The 19,662-nt window shown below is 50.3% G+C and overlaps 1 protein-coding gene across 1 annotated transcript in view; it reads right to left on the bottom strand.

Moving 5' to 3' along the window:
* PKD1L1 (polycystin 1 like 1, transient receptor potential channel interacting) overlaps positions 1-19,662 on the bottom strand; it is a 1,739,639-nt gene that overhangs the window by 24,497 nt on the left and 1,695,480 nt on the right. The window contains exon 65 of the mRNA XM_086964902.1: positions 8,240-8,397. Within this exon, the coding sequence (XP_086821028.1) occupies positions 8,240-8,397 (158 nt within the window). The remainder of the gene's footprint in view (positions 1-8,239; positions 8,398-19,662) is intronic.

Below are 19,662 nucleotides of genomic sequence, written 5' to 3'. Positions count from 1 at the left end.
CTGGAAAACGGGTCCCTTATCAGGCTCGCCCCCCTTGGGGATCCCCGTTATTGCCCGGTGTCGGTCCTACGGGCCTTCTTGGCTATGCGGCCGGCTGGGCCGGGTTACCTTTTTGTACATGCTGACCTCAGCCCCTTGACTAAATACCAGTTGGACAAAATCATGCTAGCCTGCCTGGACAGGGCTGGTCTGTTGGTACAGGGGAAGAAATTTTCTAGCCATTCCTTCCGTATAGGGGCGGCCACATCGGCCTTCCGTGCTGGTATGCTGCCGGCTCAGGTTCAGTCTGTTGGGCGCTGGGAATCAGCTTGCTATAGACGTTACATTAGGCCTTGATTCCACTCATGTTTTAATTTTGTGCTTTGTTTGCTGTGTTTTGCTGTGGCGTGATTTCTTTTACTTGTGATTTACTCAATAAACACCCTTGAACATATTGCGTCTTTCTTTGACAGGTTCACGTGTATGGGTCATGGGGCATTCTATGGTCGACAGATTGGCCCGATGGGCGGCGGTCAGGCAGTGGACTAATACCTTCGCGAGTATAGACTGTGTGTGGTGGGGTTTCCCGGGCATGGGCTGGCATAGCCTAATCTTTCGGCTTCGGAGGCCCTTGCCTTGGGTGGACCACCTCCCCATCACTTGGTAATCCACCTGGGTGGCAATGACATTACGTACTTGGGGAAATCCACTTTACTGCTTAAAATGAAGACCGACTTGGGCAACATCAGTGGCCTTTTGCAGGAATGCGAAGTCTGGTGGTCCGAAATAGTGCCCAGGAGATCCTGGCGGGGTGCTAAGTCCTGTGAGGTTATTGAGAGATCTAAGAGGTGGATCAATGCGGCCATGAAAAAGTTCACCCAGCGCAGAGGTCTAGGCTTTATCAAACATGACATGATTCAGGACAAAGTGAAGGGTTACTTCGAAGAGGATGGTGCTCACCTCACGCCCGTAGGCTTAGACCTCTTCTTGCTGGACTTGAAAGAAGCACTCATGAGCAAAGGTTGCAGGTAGCAAAGGTAGCAATGGTGGGGGGGCCTGTGCGGCAGCGGGTACCACCGCACAGGCTGTGGCAGAGTTACTGGGCGATCCGGAAGAAGAGAGGTGCAAATGATGTACTTCAGCTGGCACATAGGGGTGCCAGAGCCTACCTGTAACCTCATGGGAGGTGCAGGAATTCGTGTCGGCGCCCCAGTAGTCCTTCGGGCGGTTGTGGGCCTGTGCAACCGGGGGTTTGCCTAGTCACGCCCCGCAATGGGTGTATCAGTATTTATATGTTAATTATACAGCAGTTGGGTGGTTCGCCACTGTGCTGTTTGGCTCAACAGGCGGGCAGGTGGCGAGAATGCGGCCTGCCCGGGATCGCCCGTAAGTTAACCCACCATCATTACATATGTTGTATGTAATAAACCTGCAGCAATTTTTTCCCAAACCTAACACGGTGTCTGTGTATCAGTTGCGGGTTTGGGCATGTGGGGGCGGGGGTCTTCTTGTGGCCCTGATGTGACTATGCGCCTGCCCGAGGCCACGCAGTGGCCATTAAGAGGGCGGGCTCCTAGTCTCGGAGGGCTGTCCCGCCCCCAGCAGGATGTGCAGCTTGTCCTCCTCACTGGTTGGAGGAGGCGACTGGCGGGGAATCTCGTCCGGGGCGGCGGGGAGGGGCTTCCATGGGTACTTAAGCTCCTGTACCCCGTTGGAAGGCCTCTTTGCCGCTCCGGACGCCGTCGCAAGCTCTTCGGGACACTCTTTTCCCCTCCCTTCCTCGAACCCAGAGTGTCAGTATGAAGGGGTTGTGGGGGATTTTTAATATGTTTATTTCTCGTTGCAGGCGGAGTTACTGGGCGATCCGGAAGAAGAGAGGTGCAAACGATGTACTTCAGCGGGCACATAGGGGTGCCAGAGCCTACCTGTAACCTCATGGGAGGTGCAGGAATTCGTGTCGGCGCCCCAGTAGTCCTTCGGGCGGTTGTGGGCCTGTGCAACCGGGGGTTTGCCTAGTCACGCCCCGCAATGGGCGTGTCAGTATTTATATGTTAATTATACAGCAGTTGGGTGGTTCGCCACTGTGCTGTTTGGCTCAACAGACGGGCAGGTGGCGAGAATGCGGCCTGCCCGGGATCGCCCGTAAGTTAACCCACCATCATTACATATGTTGTATGTAATAAACCTGCAGCAATTTTTTCCCAAACCTAACACGGTGTCTGTGTATCATTTGCGGGTTTGGGCATGTGGGGGCGGGGGACTTCTTGTGGCCCTGATGTGACTATGGTACTTGTACCATCTTGAGTTCAGCTACATTACTTTTATTCCACTCTGAAGATAATGGCTTCTGGATTCCATCTGGACATGTTTTTTTATCTTCCCTTGTCATGACTTGCATGTACTCCCAAGTGCTTGCTGTTCATATAGCACATTTCCATTTCCAGTTGACATCTTTTCACTTCTTACTCAGGCTGACTGCTGCACTTCCCTTCATGCTTGCTGTCTGCTGTAGGCTCATGACAGTCCTTGTAAATATTCTACATGCTGTTATTTCTAGCCCTAGTATTTCTTTTATGTTGCTTGGATGCCACAGTCCACGTGATCTAACATGGACGAATTGATAGAACGGTGTAATGGCGTGTTCTCATATTTTGCTAAAATATTAATTCTGTAAAGAGAAGGATTGATTTTTGGAAGTGTGCTTATGTTCAGAAAACCGAAATACGTCATTTATATATAGTCTTAGAGCATCCATTCTTTAAATCGGACCAAGTACGGTTCAAGAACTAAGTTAAGAATCGGCCTTTAAATCCACCATATTTGAACTAATGTGCCAATCAAAAACAACAGAAAATAATATTTAGATTTATGAATGTCTTTCTTGCAGGCCAGGAGAGGCCTTCGATTGTATCTATAATCTTCACTTCCCGTCTGCGGGTAATTTAGATCTAATTTAAAGGATGCTCCTTTCAACACGTTTTAAAAGTTGGACCTTGCGATAAACCAAACATAATATATCTCAAACAAATACACATTGTGCACTGACGTGAAACCTAGGTTTCACAAAGTTGGATTAAGTAATGTTCTGTTTTCTGTTTTCTGTTTTGTTGTTGTATGAATACATGTGGCAGCGTTCTAGTGTTCCGCGCGACGGAACAGGAAGGGGTATTGCGTAAGCGGAAGGCGGCCATTTTGTGAGTTTGGCGCCGACCGTTAAACTGAATGGTTGTGGTTCCCGGCGCTCCGTGGAAATAAAAGTTTAAGTAAATTTCTCAACGTGTTTGCTTCCATAATTTACCATCTTTACAATGGCGACGAGGGTGGGATGATACAAGAACCACAGCAGTGCCGACCCGACGAAGCAACACCCAGCCTACCACGGAGCGTGGCAGAGGACCCCTGCGAGAACAAGACGGCGCCCTGAACTACTGAGTACGGCGGGACCTCCACAGCAGACGGTAGGCCCGCACACGCACCTCCTCACCCAAGGCAACAAGAGGGTGTCCGACCCTGCCGAAAGGAAGTGGTCTCAGGCAAGCTGGCGGAACAGCGCGAAGGCGAAAGGGGGCCGAGCAATATCCACCCTGAGGGAGGAGAGGAGTCACAGGCGCTGCCTGAACACACGCACACCTCGCTGGAAACAGACAGTGATGGCGACCTCAGTGAAAGGGACTCAGCGGTGCAGCCCGCGCCAGGCAGCCCCCCGGGGAGAGCAATCCCCGTCCAGCCAGCCAGACGAAGAGCCAACGACATGGCGGTGCAGTCGTCGTCTCTCACGCAACTGGTGCCTTTCCTGACGAATTCGGGGGAGCCGGAAAGGCTATGGGAGGACTGGAAAAGATACTTCCTCAACTACCTCGATGCATTGGAAGAGGAGGCGGGAGCGCCATACTCCAGCAAGAGAAGAAAAAAAATCTTGTTGCACAACCTGGGCCCTGAAGTGATAAGGGTTTACGACACTATTGTCAAGATAGAAAGAGATGCAGCGGATACCGACGTGTTTAGCCACGCCATTGCCGACCTGGATGCGCACTTCAGACCCGTCATGTGTGTGGCGATTGATCGTTACAATTTTTTCCAGAGAAAACAGAAGAGCAACGAAACAGTAGACGAGTATGTAGTAGCCCTGCAGAAATTCGCGCTCACGTGCAAGTTCGGAGCGCTACACGATGACCTGATCAGGGACCAAATCATCATGCACACATCAAGCACCCATGTCCAAGAGAAATTATGGGTAAATGGAGATGCCCCTCTCAAGGAAATATGGGCAATGGTAAAGAAGGTCGAATTATCCAAAAGATGTGCCCAGGCAGCAAAAAAGGAAACCGGCGTGACGCAAACAGTATGCAAGATAACGGCACAAGGAAAGGGTGAATGTTCCAAACAGAGAGATCAGCAAAGAAAACAGGAAGGGAGACGCCCAAACCAACCTAATCCGGCAGACCAGAGAACGAACAAAGGAGGGCGGCAAAGCTGCTACAGGTGCGGGAGCACCATGCACCTAGGGAATGATAAGGCGTGCCAGGCCTTTCGAGCAAAATGTTCGTATTGTGGAGTGTTCGGTCACTACGAAAAAGTATGCCGCCAGAAACCAAAGGGAACAACAGTCAAGTATGGGGACCAAGAGCAGCAGGATGACACTATGGGATCAGAAGAAACGGAGGATTTAGAAGAAACCCTATACATAGACGTCCAAGTGCTGGAAATGGATGGATCAGAAACCGACAAACCCAGACTGGACATGCACATAGGAGGAATACCGCTGGAAATGATAGCGGACAGCGGAGCTCCCATATCCATCATACAAAGAAAGGTATGGGAAGAAAGGTTCGTGTCTCAACATGGGGAGAATCTACGCCCTATGGACCTGCGACCTGTTACATACACCGGACAGAAGATCCCTATGTTAGGGTTCTGCCCTCTATTGTTCGAATTCAGAGGACGCCAGGCCACAAGCAAACTCTACATCGCGGAGAAAGGCCCCTCAGTTTTGAGTTGGAAAGACCAAGGTGCCCTAGGGATTCAACTTAACCCGGGAGGCATCGAGAAAATCCTTCTCATGGATATGGACAAGAGAGATGATGCGGATTCATGGAAACGAGCGTATCCCAAAGTCTTCAATGGCCAGATTGGAGAACTGGCTAGATACAAGCACCTCATTAAGTTGAAGGAGGGAGCGACTCCGGTGGTGCACAAAGTAAGGAACATCCCGTTCAGGAGCAGAGAAGCGGTACAACAGGAACTGGACAGACTCGAAAGAGAAGGAGTTATCAGAGCCATCGAAAGTGCAGAATGGCTTTCTCCCCTGGTGGTAGCCCAGAAGCCCAACGGAAAGGTCCGGCTATGCGTGGACCTTAGGGAACTAAACAAAAACATTATCATTGACGAGTTTCCCTTGCCGCGCATAAATGAAATGCTTGCAAAGACAAAAAACATCAAATGGTTCTCCACAGTGGACCTATCGTCAGCCTACCACCAGATAAGACTACACCCCTCATGCAGCCATCTAACATCATTCATCACGCCATTTGGCTGTTATGAATTCGTGCGTATGCCATTTGGCCTAGCCTCGGCGGCTGCTGTTTTCCAGAAAATGATGCACAGATTACTGAAAGGCGTGGAGGATGTACAGTTCTTCCAAGATGATATCTTGGTGATGGGAAGGACCATGCACGATCACAATGAGAAACTTCACACAGTATTAAGAACTCTACAGGACAATGGCCTAACAGCGGAGTGGTCGAAGTGTAAATTTGGAGTACAGTCAGTCACGTACTTAGGGCACGAGGTGAGCGAAGAAGGGATCAGGCCAAAAACATCCAACATGAAGGCGATTCTGGACGCGCCCACCCCAAGCAAGAAAGAAGACGTTCGGTCGTTCTTAGGAATGGCCGAATATTACAGCAAGTTCGTGCCTCACTTTGCCACTAAAACACATAACCAACGCCAGCTTCTCAAGGAGAAGAACAAGTTCCGATGGGGCCAAGAGGAACAGATGGAATTCGAATCATTGAAAAGGGAGATGAGCACAGCCATTCCTCTCAAAGGGTTCGACCCAAGTGCTGAATCAATCCTCACGACAGACGCCAGTGATAGGGGTCTAGGAGCAGTTCTAATGCAACGAACAGAGAATGGTGAAGTAGTGACAATCAGCTTTGCATCCAGGTCCCTAGCGCCAAACGAGGAGAAATTTAGCGTGATCGAGAAGGAGATGTTGGCGGTAGTGTGGGCCATGGAGAGATTCCGCCAATACCTGTGGGGAGCGAAATTCTTAGTGAAGACAGACCACAAACCCCTGGTCCGAGTGCTAACCTCAAGTGGTCATGCTCACGCCACACCCAGGATCGCTAAAATGACTCTGCGACTGTTGGACTTTGTATATGATGTGGAACACATCCCGGGACCTCAAAACAAAGTGGCGGACTTCCTAAGCAGGGCGGCAGCCATGGAAGACGCAGACTGCCACGAGAAGCAAAATTGGGAAGGATATATGGTGGCCACCATTCAAGATGCGGAAAAGGTGATAAGCGCGCAGGAATGGGAAGAGGCTTACAAGGAAGATATCGACTTAGAAGCTGTCAAAGGATACGTCATCCATGGATGGCCAGAGAAGAGACACCTCAAAGACGGGCTTCGGAGGTACTGGGAAGTAAGGGATGAACTGTCGCTGGCGGAGAATCCCACTTTCCTGTTGCGAGGAGACAAAGTAGTACCGCCTCAAGGCATACTGGAACATCTGATGAGTCTATTACACGAAGGCCACCAGGGCATTAGCAAAACCAAAGCTCTGGCCAGGCAAGCATATTGGTGGCCGGCCATCGACGCGCAAGTTGAAAGGCATGTGAGACAGTGTGAGTCATGCGCCAAGGCGGACAAGTCACAGAGCATGATCAGGCCTCCCCTAGGGAAATTCCCTATACCTGATGGACCCTGGGAAATGCTGTCCGTAGATATAATGGGACCCGTTCTAAACAAAGAAGGAGCACAGAAGTATGTGATTGCTCTCATAGACAAGTACTCCAAATGGCCGGAGCTAGAGGTGAGGGAGAATGTGGACACGGAGGCAGTAGTGAACTTTCTGCGAACCACCTTTATCAGAGAGGGTATCCCCAAAGTCATCATCAGCGACAATGGGCCTCAGTTCACCTCTGCCAAGTGGACTGCATTCATGGAGAGAAATGGGATAGAAGTGAAACACACGCCCATCTATCATCCCTCAGGTAATGGACAAGTGGAGAGATTTAATCGTGTAATTATGGATACCATCCAGGCGGCAATCAACGAAGGACTAGATTGGGAAAAGGAGCTAGAAAGAATGGTCTGGGCCTATCGGATCACCCCAGGAAGCACCGGATAAAGCCCCTTTAAGGTCCTAAGGGGAAGAGAAGCCTTCACCAAAGACAACACAGCGTGGAGGAAGTTGGTAACACAGAGCAAGTGGTCTCCAGCAGTAGTAAAAAGGAACATGGAAAGAGCACAAGAGGTGTACACAACACATTTTAACAGAAGTCACAAGGTAAAGGAAACAGAACTGGAAAAGGGTGATTGGGTGAGGGTCAAACTAGCCGTTCTCAAGGAGAAAGCAAATTCTCACCACCCTTACAAGTGTTAGAGCCATACACCCGGTCAGCCCTACTCAGCGATGGGAAAGTATGGTCTCAGGACAGGATGGCCAAATGCAGCAAGATCATCAAATGGGAACGCGAAGTAGAAGATGGTGCGGAGAATGTCGTTGAGGACGGAGAAGTAGGAGGTTGCGGAAGGCGGTGTGAGAATGTAGAAGAAAGAAAGCAGCAAGTAGGAGAAAGTGAAGACGAGGAAAGTGTGAGTGAAGGACAGAGGAGCTGGTGCAAGGAAGAAGAGAAAGAAGAAGTGACGAACATAGAAGGTGGAAGAGCAGGAAAGCCCATAGGTACGAAGGAACAGGACGGTCATGAAGGAGTAACGAAGGTGAGGACCAGAATCGGAAGGGAAGTGAAGGTGCCTGAGAAATACAGAGACTTTAACATGGACTGGAAGTAAGAACTTATTTAATTGTGTTGATTGCATAAAGGGGGGAGATATGTGGCAGCGTTCTAGTGTTCCGCGCGACGGAACAGGAAGGGGTATTACGTAAGCGGAAGGCGGCCATTTTGTGAGTTTGGCACCGACCGTTAAACTGAATGGTTGTGGTTCCGTGGAAATAAAAGTTTAAGTAAATTTCTCAACGTGTTTGCTTCCATAATTTACCATCTTTACAATACATCTATGCTTCCTTTACCTCAGTGCCTTTTGGGTTGCAAACCCAGAGTCGGTAGAGGACTCCCTTGCTGAGAAAACATCAGACTTTTCCGGGACGTTTTGCAGTAGTTCTTCCTCCTCTTCGCTCACTTCTTCTCCAACAGTCGGCCTCTTGTGGCTTTCTTCTGTAGGGGAATTCTGAAATAAATAGACATACACGACAGAACAATAAAGCACCTTATTTGAAGCACTAACTTTTGAGTAACACAAGCATTACGCATTTATGGTTATTAGAGGTATGCAATATAAATCAACTCTTCGAACTCAGTGTGGAAGGGATGGGACTTCCATGGGGTGGCTTTCAGGGCCAGAGTTATTGTTTGTCTAGTGAAAATACTGCTTCTCTCCAACTCCACCGCACTGCAGAGGGACATTTGCCACAGACAGGCAGACATGTTTCCCTTTTGTGGGAAATCAGCACTAAAACAGCTGTTGTGATTTCAGTCAAAATGGCCGATTTTCACCGTGAATTTAAACCAATGTCTAAATCTGTCAATAAAATTTAAGGCTAAGTCTGTTTTGGATTGTGTGCATGCACTTCAAATGTGCCCATAAAGAGCATATCCCACTTTTGTATTCCTTTTGTGGGGATTGCCCTTGACTTTTTTTGTGACTTCCCAGCTATTTTTACATGGCTGGGAATGCTGCGGTAGATACACCAAAATTCATGGGGGAGCTTTGGCTCTACTTATGGCAGTGGAAACAGTAAATGGCATGGGGATTCACACTGCTTAATTTGCACAATTCCGAGCAGCTCTAAATCAGATGTCCTTCTACTCAAGGTAAGTAGTATCTGCCTATTTTGTTATTAAACGTCTTTAACTTCATGCATGGCAATACATTGAAAGTTGTGTACATTTGGTAACACTACTGCTCCTTATGGCATTCTCCACCTTGAATTGAGCTCTTTACGCTGGACTTTAGAAAGTAACTTTTTCAGTGGGCCTAACCCGATCCTGTATCCGGCCCGTGCTCGATCATGGTCGGCCTGAACCTGTGACTTTCACCTAGTCTCGCACAACCATATGGTCCCAAGTTGTGCTTTGTGCACTTTACTTACCTTAAATGTTGGAATTGTATATCTCTAGTTCTACTGCTTGGATTTTAGTTGTTTTGATGTCAAATATTTTCTTACAGTTTACTCAATGTTTCTAAATTGGTGTGTGTAGGAAATGGGGGTTATCCAAATCTCCAAGGGGGTAGCATGGCATCAAGCGGGCAGGCCAAACTTCGAGGACATGTGAAGCATTCATGCAGTATCCACAGACGACACACCAGGCACACTACAAAAGAGACGCAACTCCACCTTTGGTTGGAAAAGAATAAGTTTAGTGTTATCTCCAACCTGCAAGGTAAAAAGGAAAAATACACTGGTAATCACAACAAGGCGCCAACTGGCGCCAGAGCCAAGTACATCCTGGGGAATTATTTACATGGGACAAAAAGGGGTTGAGTCCAAAGTCCATAGCTGAACTAAAAATGGTTGGTTAAATGAACATTAGACCTGGGGCCAATCTGGTGGGGCCAACTCAGGCTCTCATCCTCAGGGAAGCTGTAATTTCAAAATCCCACATTAGCGCACATACATTTTATGCATTATAACGCCACTCCCCACCCCTGTAAGGGAAGAACAACAGAGCATCACAGCACATACTAGACAGGAGCACCTGTAAGAAATCAGTACGGCAGGCTCATTACCAAGGGCATAACCAGGGGCCTGGACTAACTCATCAGGCCAGCATAGGGGCACCACTGCACTAAAAGGGCACAAAAGCATACGATCACCCATCAGGTGTAAAACCACAGTATACCTGGGCCTCAATAACCTTACTGTAGGCATAACATTAGCATAACCACATTAGCAGGGTACTCAGCAGACAATAAACACTAGGCGCAGTGGCGCATCACACCTGGACAGGTAACATGAAACGCTGCGTTACCCTAGGCAACCAGCATCCTGATTAGAAATGAACATGGCAAATAACCATTGCAGGGCTCAACAAGCCATTAACAACCAGGCTGAGTTACCCAGCCCTTCTCTCTGCAGGGCCTAACACCTAGCTAGGGGTTAACTTGTCCCTGTACCAATTCCGGGGGGCCTCAGTAATGTCCCGGCCCAGTCTAGAGGCTTAAAAAGGGGATCAATAGGGCCAATGAAACTCAGTACAGTTTCCAGGGGCTAGCACAAGTCCTGGGGCGAGCACCGACCCTGTGCCCCGACCTCCACACAGGTTAATCCAAGCCCCACTCACCGGGCTCTCCTCGATGGCTCCTGCAGGGCGTCCTTTGGGGTCTCCTCTGCAAGGGGGGGGGGCACCAGGCACCGACAATGTGCCTCGAGTCGCAGGACTCCTTTCCAGAGAAGGGGGGGGCAGGCACCGGCAATGTGCTTCGAGGCCCCTCCTCTCTGCGGCAACACTCGGGCCCCTCCTCCTCTTGGGGTCCTGGGGGGCCACTATACTCCTGGGCAAAAACACTCGCCTCACCCGGGCCTCCTTTCCTCACAGGGGCCCGGGGTTTTAATACAACCTCAGGGAGGCCTCAGGGGACACACGCAGTGTCTTGGCACACGTGGGGGGAAGCCGGCCTGGCATTCCTCCCACCTCGCGCGGCTCCCGCAGTACTCTCTGGGCTCCCTTCTCCGGTCGCCTCTAGTCGGGAGGCGGGGCTAGCACCGACAGTGTGCCCCGGCCCCGCCTTCTTCACCGGCCCCTCGCGTGGGGCACAGACCGGCGGGGTGGCCTCCCGCTCCGGTCGCTTCTCTCGGGGCTCCCTCCTTGGCACGGGGGCCCCGCAACGGAGCTTCACCCGGGTCCCCCTCCTACGCCACGGGGACCCGGGACTTAGACTCTGCTTCTCCCTCCAGCGCGGGCACAGACCGGCGGGGTGGCCTCCCGCTCCGGTCGCTCGATCCTCGGGGCTCCCCCTTCGTCCACGGGGGCCCCACACCAGCGCTTCACCCGGGTCCCCCTCCTACCTCACGGGGACCCGGGGCTTCGATTCCCCTACTCCCGGCCTTCCCGGCCAACAGCCAATCCCTGCGCGGCCTTCAGAGGTCACGGCCGCGCAGGCCAATCCGTGCGCGGCGGGGCGGGCCGATGACGCGGCCTGATCCCCCCGTCACGTGATGCGGGAGTCGGCGGCCTCAGGGCCGAGCGCGGCCCTTCCTTCACTTCGGCGGCCCTCTCCTGGTACCGGGGGCCGCCGCAACGATCGCCACAGTAGTGGGGGGAATCCCCACGACAGCGCCGGGCCGCGGCGGTGATTTTCGGCGCTGATAAAGGGGTAGGCTCCCTTCTTAATTAATTAATCATATGGCAGATAGCGCGCTGACACGAGGGTAGGCTCCTCCAGCGTGACTCTCCTCAGGAGAATGGCGCTATGCACAGCGCACTGCTCCTCCCTCTGCCCACACAGTCCTCAGGGCTAACAGCACTTCGGGGGCCACACCAATCACAGGGCACAGTCCCTTGGGGGCACAATCCTCCCCAGGCAGCTCCACAAGCAGTATCAGTCTTTGGACTCCAGCGCTTAGGGGGCGATACTGCAGTTTACGCCAGTCAGCTGTCCACAGCCCTTCACCATAGGCACCTCAAAGCCCAGCGCTTCCAAAGGGGCCACAGCTTCCTTGGGGGCATCAACCTCCCCAAAACAGCGCTAATGCAGCACAGCATCTGGCAGCACACCTCACAGGGGGGTGAACAGTCCCACAGTCCGCCTCAGGGGCACACTCCTCACCTCCTGGGCGCTTCTTCACGCAGAGCTGGCGTGGTACCCGGTCCAACAGCGTCAGTGTCCTGGGTAGGGGCCCTCCCTTGTCAGGGGCCCATGGGGACAGCAGCGGGGGGGGTTTATAGGGGTGCAGGGCCCAGCTCACAGGCCCATGTGGCGGTAGCACCTCACAGCAGGTCCCCTCCCTTCCTTGTCCCAGCGCTGACTGACTTTTTGGTGGCACTTCTCCCTATTTATACCCTCCTCCCTCACAGAGCCAGCACCTTCCGGAATGTTGGCAAATCTGGCCTAAACTGGTTCTAGGGGAGGGGGTGAGCACCCTGGGTGCCAGGCTTTCCCTCCAAAAGCTAGGGGTAGCTGGGTAATATTATCTAGACCGCTGACCTATGGCAGTCCAGTGGCAAAACCCATGGCCATGGCATCCATTTTAAATACAATACATTTCAGTCAGGTGCAGTTTTAAAATGGGGGCTTTTACAAGTGCTCACATTATTACATGTAATTACAATTTTCAACAAGGGGTCTCACACCACTCATGGCCTATACAGGTTTAATCCCATGGGGGAGACATCCTAGATAAGGGGGTCAAAAGCGAAACATTTTGGGGGAAAAAGGCCAAGTCCAACAGTGTGGGGTTTTTCTTGTGTTGTATTTTCACTTTATTACTGCTTGTGTGCTGTAGAAATACTTTACACATTGCCTCCGAGTTAAGCCTGACTGCTTTTGTGCTAAGCTACTAGAGGGTTAAGCACAAGTTAATTTAGTGACTTTTGAGGTTCACTCTAACAATGGTTGTGGAAGTTGCTTGGAAAGAGCTCACAATCCCCTCAACCAAGAACCCAGATTCTCACAATCTGGATTTTATCAGAGATCTGAAATGTATTGTTGGTAGTGGGCTGTCCCTGAGCTCCTTTGGGAGTTCATGTACCATGAATACCTGAAATGAATCAGTTTTTTATAAGATGCGTCTCTCGCACAACCAGTGATAAAGTGGAGGCCTTATCATAATTCATGCATGCCTTCTTTCCCCCAAATGAGCGAGCTTGAAGTTCATACTGAAATAGGAGTCATCGTTCTGGCTTTCATGAATCACTACACACAGCAGTGTAAACACTCTATTTAAGGCAAGACACCTTTTAAGCCATTTAAAAACAGAACATTTTGCTCATTTTCCAGTGATAAATTATAAGGATGCTAACTGCAATGCAAACTCTTGTTTGGCAATTGGAAGTTATAAAACGCACACAATAGATTCGTTAGGGAAATCGCATTCAAAGTTTTGAAGCCGGGGTAAGTTTGGGCACAATCTTTCTATGTCTATTGTCACTGAGATGTGTGCACTTTGCACTACCTCCCTCCCTATCTATGTGTATATTTAGTGCTGTCTTCATCTTCCTTTCTCTATGAGATTTTCCTAAAACGTTTTGCTACAGAATTTATTTGTGACAATAGTCAGGCAATGGTTTACCTAATGACATTATTTTTATACCATATTTGTTCCCTTTTTTATATGATATACCATCATTGTTTTTGATAAGCAAAGCCTCATGATTGCAACTGACTATTACTATTATTATTATTATTATTATTATTATATTCTTATATAGCGCCAGAATTGACCCCTGAAGGGGTATCTCCGCGCTTGCCTTGGGAACCCGTCCTGGTTTTTCCCTGTGAGATAGCCCCTACAGGGCATCCCCAAGGTGAAAGCCAGGCATCCCGCCGTGGGGGGCCGTTGTGGAGATTAAGCAAGCTTAATGCCCAGAGTTGCAGAGTGTGAACCCATGATTAGGTCAGGCATCGAAGCGAGAATTATCGAGTCCATGGACATTTGAGCTCAAGACCCTGCCGTGTCGGGAATTGAACCCTGGTCCCGGGTCTGACCTCTGCTTCAGGGTCTGCCTGCTCTAACCAGTGAGCCACACTTCTCCATTAAAACATTAACCACACCTCATAGTTATAATCAAGGTGTATACATAGTTATGTTCAATTACATAAAAATTAGGTACATTATTTATTTCAGCAATCAACTGTGTATTTGCTGTGGATGTACCCAGAATCCTTAGGTAATATTGGGTTGCATTGATACCGTTGCATTTGAAGTGATGCGTACAGAAACTCAAACTTTCCAAATAATAGAGCAGCACAGGTGCGGCAGCACCATAAGTACATTAGTATAGTACATCTTTAATTGACAGTTGCAGTTGACACATTTCATGTCTTGGTTCTTGGACTCAAGCCTCTGACAGGCTTGAGAATGCATTTCTTGTTTGTGGGGTATGAAGGTCAACTCCAGCAGTGCATGTAACTCTTCCAGGCACCAAACGGACATGTGTAGGCCAAGATAATTTGCTCTATCATGCAGCAACATGATCAATCCTATGATGAAGATAAACTCCTGCAGCCAGAGCGAAACATTTGGTGAGTCCAATGCTCTGTCGATGCCTGGCATGTAATCGGGCATCAGGTCCAGAAAAAGAAGCCATGTGCACCATCAAAACAGATAAACAGGAGGATGATCTTTTTTCACTTCTTTTTGAAGGTCGAAGCTATCACTACCAGAAGGTCACTATCAATGTTCAGGAGGAGCTGGGAGCCCAGTAGACTTTCCTGTTTTCAATATTTAGATTTTCTGTATTTCAGTGGGGTTTTCCATAAATTTTGAAATTAGTATTTTTCTGTGTATATTCAACTCTCTCTCCCTAAAAACCCCAAAATAGACAAAAGCTGTCATTTTCCAGTGTTTACAAAACGTTACTTTTTTGTAGAGATTGTGATAATACTCATATTTAATTTAAAGTACATTGTCTTTCCCCTGGCAGACTTTCAAATGGACTGTGTCAGAATAGAAGTCTGGGTATTTCACTCACACAGAATCTCTCAGATACCCTATTCTGTTACATCTCAATACTAAGGGTGGACGGTAAACTCTGCTCCGGCTGCAGAGTTCACATAGTTTTTGTCACTCTGCATTCAGCTTGGAGGGCTAAGTTTGGCAAAAACTAGGTGTACGCCGCATAGCGGAGTTTACTGGCAGGGTCCTAGTGCCTGATGAGGTCGATGCAATCCAATTTATGGATTCTTTTCTCAAAAATCGTAAGCTGATCGGTGATGGGCTTTCACACCACGATGCAATGCAGCATTTTAATGGTCAAACTTGAGCAAAGCCTCATCTAGGATCATGTAGCGAGCGTTCTAGTGTTGCACGTCACGTAGGTTACGTGACGTGCTGGCGGCCATGTTGGGCTGCGCGCGCAGCGACAGACAAGCGCGAGAGCCGGCAAGAGAAAGACGTGCTCGGGGATCTCTAGGGATTAAGATTTAATAAATAGCAACAACCATCACTGTGGCTCCTGATCTTTCATTGGGGGGAACTACTACATTACAATGGCGACGAGGGTGGGATAGCAGACCCCCCCACCCCCCTCACAGCACCGAAGGAACAGCAGTGCCTGCAGAGCCAGACAGAGACACAGTGCCAGTCAACCAGAAGAACAAGGGGCCAGAATAAGTCGACGTTACCCCACACAATCACCCTAGAGAGCGTGGCAGAGCCCCTAGGAGCTCAGAAGAGCAAGAAGACTAACCTACAGTGAGTAGACCGGCTGGAACCGCGGCAGAAAGCACGCCAAAGCGAGCCACGACCCGCAGGTCAAGGGGGACCGCGCTGGATACCTCACAAAAGCAGGAAGGGGCCGAGGCAGACAGTCCCCAACCCCAAGTGAACGAGGAAGAGCAAGACAACACGCCAGGAAGCCCGAGAGGTCAAGGAAGTGCGCAGCCAACGGTCAAGAGCGAGAAGATGAGCGCGCAAACTGGATTCGCAATGGCGCCGGTTCAGTTCCTACCCAGGCCCGGAGAACCGCTTATGAAGTGGGAGGACTGGAAGGAATACATCGATAATTTCATTGGAGTCCTGGAGGACGAAAACGAAGAAAAATGTAAACCCCCGAGAAAAAAACGCATCTTGCTATTGAATCTAGGCCCAGAAGGCCTGAGGATCTACAAAAGCCTGGTTCCAAAACAGAGAGCGACCACAGACGATGATGTGTACGCCCACGCGATTGAAGACTTAGACGAACATTTCAGACCAACGGTATGCGTCTCAGTGGGCAGGTTCAACTTCCAACAGAGGAAGCAACAGCCAGGAGAGACGGTAGAGGAATACGTGGCGGCACTGAGGAAGCTGGCATCCTCGTGCAGGTACGCCAACTGGGAAGATGAGTTCATAAAAGACCAGGTGGTGATGCACACCACGTGCACGACCTTGCAGGACAAATTATGGGCTAGCGGTGACACTACGCTCAAAGAAGTGCTGGTCATCGTCAAAAGGGCCGAACTAGCACGCCGATGTGCAGTGGCGACTCGAAAAGAAACAGAGCCCAGTGTCATGGTGAACAAGGTGGACAACGAGGAGCACCGCAGAGACCACCAGAACAGGAAATTGGCAGAGAAGGGCCCAGGCAAATGGCAAGGCAACTCAGGCCCCCCAGGAAAACAAGCGGGAAACAACAGAAGGCCATGTTATAGATGCGGAAGCTGGTCGCACAAGGCGCACGACAGGAAATGCCCGGCATTTCGCGCCAAATGTATGTTTTGCGGAATAATCGGCCATTACGAGAAAGTATGTCGGAAAAAGGCCTCCAAGGGAACCGTGAAGTACGTTGGTCAAGAAGGTGAAGAACAAGAAGACGGTGCCGAGGAGGAGGTCGTAACGGTACTCTGCATCTATGACGAGATATTGAGTGTGGAAGGCCAAGTTCTGGGGTTCGACGGCAAAACGACAATGAAGGCTGTCCTGGAGATGTCGATAGAGGGAGTTGCAATCCAAGTGGTGGCAGACACCGGCTCACCTTACACCATCGTCCAGAGAGCGGTGTGGGAGGAGAAGTTTGCACCACAGCTGGGCCCCGAACTTGAGAAACTGGACATCCGCCCAGTCACTTACAACGGGGACCGCATACCAATGGCTGGATTCAGACCGTTAAACTTCGAATTCAGAGGACGATCCGCCTATTGCAAGCTCTATGTGTCAGAGAAAGGCCCCTCAGTCCTAGGATGGCTCGACCAAGGCGACTTAGGCATCAAGTTGGACCCGGGAGGTAAGGAGCAAATCCTACTGACAGTACTGGACGCATGGCCAGACCTCAATAAATGGATGAGCGATTTTCCAAAAGTCTTCGGAGGCACGGTGGGAAAATTGGAGAAATTTGCACACAAAATCGTTCTCAAGGAGGGTGCGGTGCTGGTGGCCCACAAAGTGAGAAACATCCTGTTGGCGGTAAGGGAAGAAGTGAAGATCAAACTGCAGGAATTAGAGAAGAAAGGGATCATCGAGCCCATCACGTGTGCCGAGTGGCTGGCGCCACTGGTGGTGGTCAAGAAACCCAGCGGCAAGGTCCGGCTGTGCGTCGACCTGCGCGAATTGAACAAGAACATAGTGGTAGAGAGATTCCCCTTACCCAGAATAGAGGAGATGTTGGCCAGCACCAGGGGGATCAAATGGTACTCAACCATAGACTTGACTTCCGCCTACCACCAGATCGCCCTACACCCGGAGAGCAGAAAACTCACCTCATTCATCACCCCATTTGGGTGTTATCAGTACTGCCGCATGCCGTTCGGGCTGGCCTCGGCGGCAGCCGTGTTCCAAAAACTGATGCACCAATTGTTTAAGGACACACCCGGCGTCCAATACTTCCAGGACGACATACTGGTGATGGGGCGAGACAGACCCGACCACGACAAGAAACTCGGAGACGTGCTAGGGATCCTGGAGAGGAAGGGCCTCACAGCAGAATGGGCCAAGTGCTGGATTGGAATGTAGTCGGTGACCTACCTAGGACATGAAATAGGGGTGCGAGGAGTAACCCCGAAGGCAGAAAACGTGAAGGCGATCTGTGAGGCACCCCCGCCATCCAACAAGGAAGAAGTAAGATCATTCATTGGAATGGCAGAGTACTATGGAAAATTTGTACAGCACTTCGCCTCCAAGACTCACCACATGAGGTTACTCACGAGAGAAAACACAGAATTCCACTGGTCGAAGGAAGCACAAGAAGAGTTCGAGATCATCAAGAAGGAAGTGGCAGGAGCAATACCGCTGCAAGGGTATGACCCCCACGGAAGAACAGTGCTGACCACCGACGCCAGTGACAAGGGGCTTGGAGCAGTTCTCATGCAAGACCGAGGCCAAGGAAGACTGGAAACACTAAGTTTCGCATCCCGCACACTGAGTGACACAGAAAAGAAGTACAGCGTGATCGAAAAGGAGATGCTGGCAGTAGTATGGGCCACGACTAGGTTCAGACAGTTCCTATGGGGCACAAGGTTCCGATTGAGGACGGACCACAAGCCCCTGCTGAAAGTGCTCACGTCGAGTGGACATGCCGACGCAACGCCACGGATCTCCAAAATGACGCTGAAACTGCTGGAGTTCAGGTACGATGTGGAGTACATTCCAGGGAGCAAGAACAGAGTGGCAGACTATTTGAGCAGGGCAGCAGTCATGGAGCCGAGCGAGGAAGACAAATCTGGGACTGAAGAATGGGTAGCACTCACGGAAGACCAAGAAAGGGCCATTAGTCACCAGGAGTGGAAACAGGTGTACGAGGAAGACCGGGTGCTAGAAAAAGTGAAATCGCACATCACTAGAGGATGGCCTGACAAGAAGCAAACCCGAGGGGAACTCAACCCATATTTCGAGGTCAGAGAAGAACTGTCCATAAACGACCAAGGCGTGTTTAGGGGAGAGAAAGTCATACCCCCAACCAACATCATCCCCAAACTACTGGACATACTGCATGAGGGACACCTGGGGATCGGTAAGCTCAAATTGAGGGCCAAGCAAAATTACTGGTGGCCGGGAATGGATATAAGGGCCGAGAGGCATGTCAGGGAGTGCCCACGGTGTCAAGGCGCAGACAAGACACTCAAACCACTGCGTCCGGCACTGGGTAAATTCGACCCCCCGAGGAATCCATGGGAGGAACTGTCCGTAGACATCCTAGGCCCGATCCTAGACGCATATGGAGTCCAGAAATACATCTGTGTCATAGTGGATCGATGTTCCAAGTGGCCGGAGTTGAGGATAGAGGAAGCGATGGACACAGAGACTATTGTAAAGTTCCTAGCCGACACGTTTGTAAGGGAAGGCATCCCAAAATGCATCCTCAGCGACAATGGCCCCGAATTCAGATCAGAAAAATGGTCCCAATTCATGCAAAGGAATGGCATCATAGCGAAACACACTTCCATCTACCACCCAGCTGGAAATGGGTTGGTGGAACGTTTTAACAGAGTGGTGATGGGGTCGGTTCAAGCTGCCATCTCGGACAACAAAGACTGGGAAAAGGAGATATGGCGCATGGTGTGGGCGTACCGGATCACCCCCACAGGAACTGGTTACAGCCCATTCCAGATACTGAGAGGTCGCGAACCATTCACCCAAGACAACAGGGTATGGAAGGAGAAAATAATCCAGAGCGAGTGGTCACCAGCAGTGGTGCGAGCCAACTTGGAGAAAGCCCAAACCGTGTACACCAGACACTACGACGCACGAAGAAACGTGAAGCACACGGGATTAGAAAAAGGAGAATGGGTGCGAGTAAAACTGGCCACACTACAAAGGAAAGGAGAGAGCAAATACAGCAAGCTCATGCAGGTGAAGGA

This window comes from Lissotriton vulgaris, chromosome 4_1 (genome assembly GCF_964263255.1).
Source record: "Lissotriton vulgaris chromosome 4_1, aLisVul1.2, whole genome shotgun sequence".
In the NCBI taxonomy this organism is placed as follows: domain Eukaryota; kingdom Metazoa; phylum Chordata; class Amphibia; order Caudata; family Salamandridae; genus Lissotriton; species Lissotriton vulgaris.
The sequence above is the reverse complement of the archived record's forward strand: the minus strand, read 5'-3'. Positions and strand labels throughout refer to the sequence as shown.